Source organism: Colias croceus, chromosome 11 (assembly GCF_905220415.1).
Source record: "Colias croceus chromosome 11, ilColCroc2.1".
Taxonomy (NCBI): Eukaryota; Metazoa; Arthropoda; class Insecta; order Lepidoptera; family Pieridae; genus Colias; species Colias croceus.
Window position 1 is genome coordinate 768,404 of NC_059547.1, and position 6,561 is coordinate 774,964.

At 35.1% G+C, this 6,561-nt stretch overlaps 1 protein-coding gene across 2 annotated transcripts; it reads right to left on the reverse strand.

Moving 5' to 3' along the window:
- Positions 1-867: 867 nt before the first annotated feature.
- LOC123695686 lies at positions 868-6,017 on the reverse strand. Of its 2 annotated transcripts, none has more exons than XM_045641593.1 (10): positions 5,913-6,017; positions 5,551-5,619; positions 4,679-4,793; positions 3,901-4,512; positions 3,324-3,530; positions 2,964-3,104; positions 2,562-2,742; positions 2,154-2,352; positions 1,647-1,854; positions 868-1,064 (listed from the first exon to the last, which is right to left on the reverse strand). In XM_045641593.1, exons 1-10 carry the CDS (start codon positions 5,987-5,989, stop codon positions 963-965), a joined length of 1,911 nt encoding a protein of 636 aa, XP_045497549.1. In that variant the 5' UTR covers positions 5,990-6,017; the 3' UTR covers positions 868-962. The 2 variants fall into 2 exon arrangements, with proteins under 2 accessions (XP_045497549.1, XP_045497548.1); XM_045641592.1 differs by having other exon boundaries at positions 5,527-5,619.
- Between the last annotated feature and the right edge of the window lie 544 nt (positions 6,018-6,561).

The window sequence follows — 6,561 nt, forward strand, 5'->3', positions numbered from 1 at the left end:
ATTCCAAAGTAACTTAGAGACATTTTGTCCAGCCCTAATAACATAATTATTCATATCCTTTTTTAAGAAAGGATTAAGGAAAAAACTAAAACGTTTTACAAGAAACTTAAAGGATCAAAAAAACTACTAAATGTTTGAGGTATGTAATATCACACACAAAAAAGAAAAATAATAAATTATGAACTAAATAATTATTTTACTTGAGTGAATAAGAAAATAAAAATATAAGAAAGCGCAAAAGATTTGTACACTAGGCACTTATAAAACAAACAAAAACAATATTTTTTTATAAAAATGTCACAGATAAAGATTATTATAAAAATGTGTTTACATTTTATATTATTGTCGCAAGACTTCAGAGTGGTCAAGATAAGCACGATTAACCACGGTTTTTGCGGTTATGTTATGCTAATCATGGCGTGAAATATAGTCTTTATAATCTTGAATAACAAGAATTCGATTACTAACGTGAATTACAAGTCAAAACCAGCGTTATACAGGGTTAGTTTTCAATGACCGGCCAAATTTTCAGAAATGGTTCAGAATCGATAACATTTTAGATCTAATGAAAAAAAAAACTTTTTTTTTTTCATTAGATTTCATTCCTCTCCGCCACTAAAAAGCGAAACTCGAAAGTATGGACATTACAAAAGCACAATTCAGTTCAACAACCTAGATAGGTAGAAGTTAGCACACACATAAATTTGGTGATGCGCGCACGCACACAAGTGCATTGATTCTGGCGGTGTTTACGATTTAGGATTATTTTTTTTTTATTTTATTCGACATTAATGTTTCAAATGTACCTTTGGTTTAATATCTAGATCTTAATTTTAAATTTTGGCTGGACAATGAAAACTAACCCTGTATTATTTATAATTTTAATTAAAAATATTGAGAATTACAACATTTTTCTCTATAAAAAAATTCTATAAGCAAAGAACTTGAGTATGTTATGTAAATTATCTAAATATATCCCGCACGCCTCGTATAAGTTGTTTCACGACCGGATCGTCTGTCTCGTAGCCAGCTTGCCGCATATTACGGGATACACTCCAAATGCACTGTAATAGAAAATGTATATAATTTTATTTATTATGTTTAAACAAGTAACCTAAAGTTAGGAAAATATCTGACAGTATTACTATTTTATTTAGAGTGTATCAGTTAGTACGAGTAAATTTTTTATTGCTCTAACAAAAAGATCTTTGACTCTATATCTGTAAATTTATCAAATTAAAATGGAATTAAAAACATAAAAATTTAAACTTTTCTTTCAAATTCAAACATTTATTTCTTAAACAGACTTTTTTGAATGAATTCAAATGTTAGAAGTGAATTGTAAAATGATTTGAAACTAGGTTTCCACCCGCGGCTTCGCACACACAGTCAAAGAAAACCCACATAGTTCCCGTACTCGTGGGATTTCCGGGATTGCATTATTTTCCCGGGATAAAAAGTAGCCTATCTCCTTTCTCGGGTATCAAAATATCTCCATAGCAAATTTCATGAAAATTGGTTCAGTAGTTTAGGCGTGATTGAGTCACAGACTTTTTTTGACATTACTGTCGCATTTATAGTATGGATAAATGTCTCTAAACCTAATCGTCCGAACACCAAAAATGACTTCACCACCGGTATCGAACCTTGTCCAAGTAGCAGACCCCGGTGTGGGGACACACATCTCGCTTCATGTCCACACTGTGTCCCGTGCGCTCCACCAGCTGGAGCAGCTCGTGCAGCCCACGCACGTATTGGGTTACATTCTGTGCTGTGATGTCCGGTATCAGTTGCAAGTCCACTTGGTAGCCTGTTGGTGTGGGGTCGTCTGGCGTTTCCTCTACGCGGAAACAACTGCAATTGGAGCGGAGCGTTAAATGACAAAGTATGTATGTGTTTTTGCATTTTTTTTGTGTTGATGATGAGGCTATTGTCTGATGTGTCATGTGTTATGTGCGATGGCACATATGCGACATCATGTCTTATGTGCGTTGATTCATATAATGACATATTATGATAATAATATGTGCTATTACATGTGATGTCGTGACGGTAGTGCGGTGAGGTGTGTGTGTGGTGCGTGTATGTATGTATGTGTGTGGTGCGTGTATGTGTGTATGTATGTGTGTGTGTGTGTGTGTGTGTGTGCGCACCTGTAGTGCGGCGCCGGGGGCCGCTGCGAGGTGAGCAGCGCGAGGAAGGGCAGCCGCCACTCGAGCGCCGCCTGCAGCTCGCGCTGCGTGGCGAGGTCGCGGGGGGAGGGCGCGGCGGGGAAGTGCGGGTGCGAGTGGTGCCAGCCGCACACCGACAGCCCCAGGGACGTCAGGTAGTCGCCCGCGGACGCTTGCGACACTGGGAAACCCACATCATATAGATAAAAAAGTTACAAATATAGGAGACGGGCACAAAAATAAAAAATTCAGACGGGAAAACATTAAACCAGAGGAAAAGAACAAAGGAAAGTTCACAAAGTCCGTGCACGTACTAAGTACTGATACATACTGGCCCATGAACTATCGGACAATTTTAATTCTACCAAATCCCACACGTCTCCAACTCACCAGGGTCCATATCGCAGTGCACGCTGTTGGCCGCAGCGCGAGCTGGTCGGTACGCGGACAGCAGCACGCCGCCGGTCACCTGCCGCCCCCCCACCAGCCCCATCACTTCCGCCCTGGAGGTGTGCGCGTGGACGTCCATGCTGATTAGCACGGAGACGTGCAGGTGGACTTCGCATGGTGCCTAGAAAAAAATTACAATATTTTGAATGTTGTAAGGAGGCCTTATTTATTTTTAGGAAAATTTGAAAACTAATGCTAATGCAACAAAAACCACTTTCACACTCTGTACCCCTGCGAACGGCGTCTTCGGCAGTTTTCGATGAATGCGAGGCCGTAATACGCTCAAAGTACCTATTTATTTTAACGTCAAAAAAAAAGTAGTTAAAAAAGTTAGTTACTCACTGGTCGCTCAGGCCCGTACTCCTTGCAGCGTATAAGCTGCACGGGTTGTTTCCGAGCCTGTCGCTCTTTTCGCGGCTCCGAGCTTACCTCGTACACGTCACCTGCTTCTGTGTGGAGGATGCGGTAACCACCACCACCGTCCTGGAAAAAAAACTTGTCATATTAAAAAAATATATTATTTATTTGCTAAAAATGTGCTGTGCAAAGTTTAAGTTCGTCTTGTATTAAGTTCCAGATAAACTCTGAAACAACTGATTTATTAACCATAAAACTAAATTTAATGAACTTGCACAATGCACATATAGAGAAGCAAGGGGTAATAATTATTTGTTTGTTTAATATTAATTACATGAACCTTACCAAATTAATTTTTCTCCGTCTTCTAGGCATTTCTAATCTCCTCAAAGGAACGGCTATTGGTGCACTATCAGAGTTTTCCTTAACCGGTGATTTGCTCTCCTGCGCTAAGTTGTCTTTCTTCTTTGGAGTATCACCTTCTGTTTCACTATCTACATCTATCTCTATATCACTGTCTTCTTCTGAGTCTTTCTTCTTTTCTATTTTTATCTATAAATGTTTAATTAATGTAAGGATGAGTAATTTTACAATATAATTAGCGATATAATTGTTTAAAAAACTTTTAGTTTATACAATGAAAGATTCAATTTAGTTTTTCATAACAAGACTGATTATTAAAACTATCTCTTTGTTAAGAGAAATAGCAAATATAATATAATATAATATAATAGCAAAAGAAATAGCAATTGTTATTTCGTTTTATTGCTAGTAATATATTTATTATGCACTTTGTTAATAAAACAGAAAATATGTTAACTAATTACAATTTCATTTGTTTAGCAAACCTTTGCTAGTATCTCACGGATTGTAGCATTTTGAAATAGTTTTCAATGTTTATTATAAAATATTGTATACTTGCCACTTGTTCCCCCTCAGAAACAGGCAGCGCTTGTCCAGAGCCCAACACAATTTGCATTTTAGGACTCTTAACACTGTCTTCCGATAAACTTGAGTCAGTCTTCCTCCCCTGTGGCGATTTCATATCCTTACTCTTAACTCTACTCTTATCATAGTTCCTGGACACTTTCCTCCTATGATTACCAAGTTTTTTCACAGTTTTCATTTTCTCTTTTTGTTTGACGAAATTATTTGTCATTTTACTCAATTCTTCCTTTGAATCTTTTGAACTTAAGTTATGATCATTTACAACTATTTTGTTGACATTTATAGCATTCTTAACAGAATTTATAGACGGGGGCACTTTACTGTTCTTTCTAAACACTTTCTTTGGCAATGTTATAGTCGGGGAGCCAGTTGTCACCATGCTTATAACATCCGACATGCTCATGATCTCATCAGCTATTATTTCCTCCTGGGCCACATGGGGTATGTTGTCCTGGTCATCATGTTTCTCCCACACCAGTGTGTCAAGGTGTATACCATGCTCAGCTTCTATTAAAGCTTGAATTTCAGCCTCCGATTTGGTTGTTAGTGTTTGCGATATTTTCTTCACATTCCTCCCATATTTTTCCTGCAATGTAAATTTTTGTTTGAATTTTATTAATGTTAGAGTTAAAAGTGTGAATTGTTTTGTTATTTTAGTTTACATATTTGAAAATATATTCATTTAAAACAATTTTAAACAATGTAAATGGTTTTTTGACACAATAATACTTTTAAAACCACTAAATATTTACCATTTCCAATTTAAGAGTATCCCTTTCTTCTTGTGTCCAGGCTATATGAAATACTTCATTTTGATTCTGGTTAGAATTGTTTCCAGATAGCTTCCTTGATGGTCCCTCTTTTGACCTGTTACAAATAATAAAACATTTTTAAAACAAATTTAAATGTATTTTGCTAACATTTAATTTAGGTGTAAAATAGTGTATGATTATATAGCAAATGGTTCTTTAATTATGATGAGTTATAGCACGGTTACACTATCACAATGGTATGATAAATGATTTTGCTTTATTTAATGATTAAAAGTTTTTGTTACAAACAATGCAATGAAGCTTAATGAATTATGCTATTTCTCTCATTCTGTAAGTAACATTTATTCACTTGTATTGTAGACCTATCAACCTTTACCTTAACTTACAACTTAACTCCTCTAATTCATGCTATTTATATATATTTTATTTATATATTTATTTAAATTAAATACACATAGCAGGCCACGATCTTACCGGGTCCATAGGCGCCACATCAATTTCACGAGCAGATCGCAACCCAACAAAATGTGTACAATTACTACTACAATGGGATACAGCTTACAGTTATCTAAAGCGTATTACAATAAATTCATATTTAAAAATTCGATAATTTAATATTAAATATAAAAGCTATTGATTCATCTTTTTGATTAAAATATTATGTTTGTTACTCTTCTATAAAATGGATATAATTAAATTGTTATCAAAGAATACAAATAAATGCATGTTGAAGCTAGTTTACACTAAAATAACATCACAATCAAGTGACTCGTCTGCTCTTTATTCTAGCCCTCTTCCTTCCTACATTCATACAACTTCAATCTTACCTATTATTAATCTTGATATCATACCAATTAGCTGGTGGGGAATCTAAGAGCCATTGAGGATGTACTGTGTCTTCTCGATCGGAACACGATGGTCTGAAGATTAGAAAAATGCCATATTGATGTCCACTCAATTAAGTAATGGTTTTCGAAGGAATTTTTATAAAACTTTACCAAAAGTGGAGCCTTTACATAATATTTTAACGGTAAACTTTTTTATTATAAAGCAAGAAACTAATCGTAAAATAACTACTTTGTTTATAAAATGTATGTCAACAAAACATCATTGAATTATGTAAACATTGTGAGGAGAGTGGAATCTAATCGAATTGAGGTTTGTAATAAAATTACTAATAAAGTTATGATGCCAGAAATCAATTGATACTTACATTCCTTGATTGTTTTGAGCTAGGCAAGAATTAAATGAAAAATCTCCTAAAATATCTATTTCGTCGTCATCCGCCATTTTATAAATTTGATTTGATTGAAATTTGAAAATTTTATGGAAACATCAACATCAAATTGAAATAATAATTTGACATTTGACAAATGACAACTAGGTAACATTCTAATTCAAAAATTTTTTTAATAACATTTAATTACAACTTTATTTTAAACTAGCGGTCCGCCCCGGCTTCGCCCGTGGTACACATTTTGCAATAAAAAGTAGCCTATGTTCTTTCTCAGGGTCTAAAGATTGTCTGTGCAAAATTTCATCAAAATCGGTCCAGTAGTTTTATGCGTGAAAACCATACATACATACAAACCTTTCCTCTTTATAATATTAGTATATAGATAAGTACGCCTTTACGTATGCTATATAATATGATTTTAATTAATAGATTAGGAAAAAATAAAATAGGTAGGTAGGTCTAGGTACCCATCTTTGCAAAACATCATTCAGCTGTGTTCAGTGAACAGATGTGTGCACAGCGAACACTAGCTTATTACCTACTTGCGCGTACTTGCTCTGTGGCGTGTCAGGAGTCTGACTGCTGACAGCTGCACAAAAACCCAAAAAAACCACATCAAAAAATC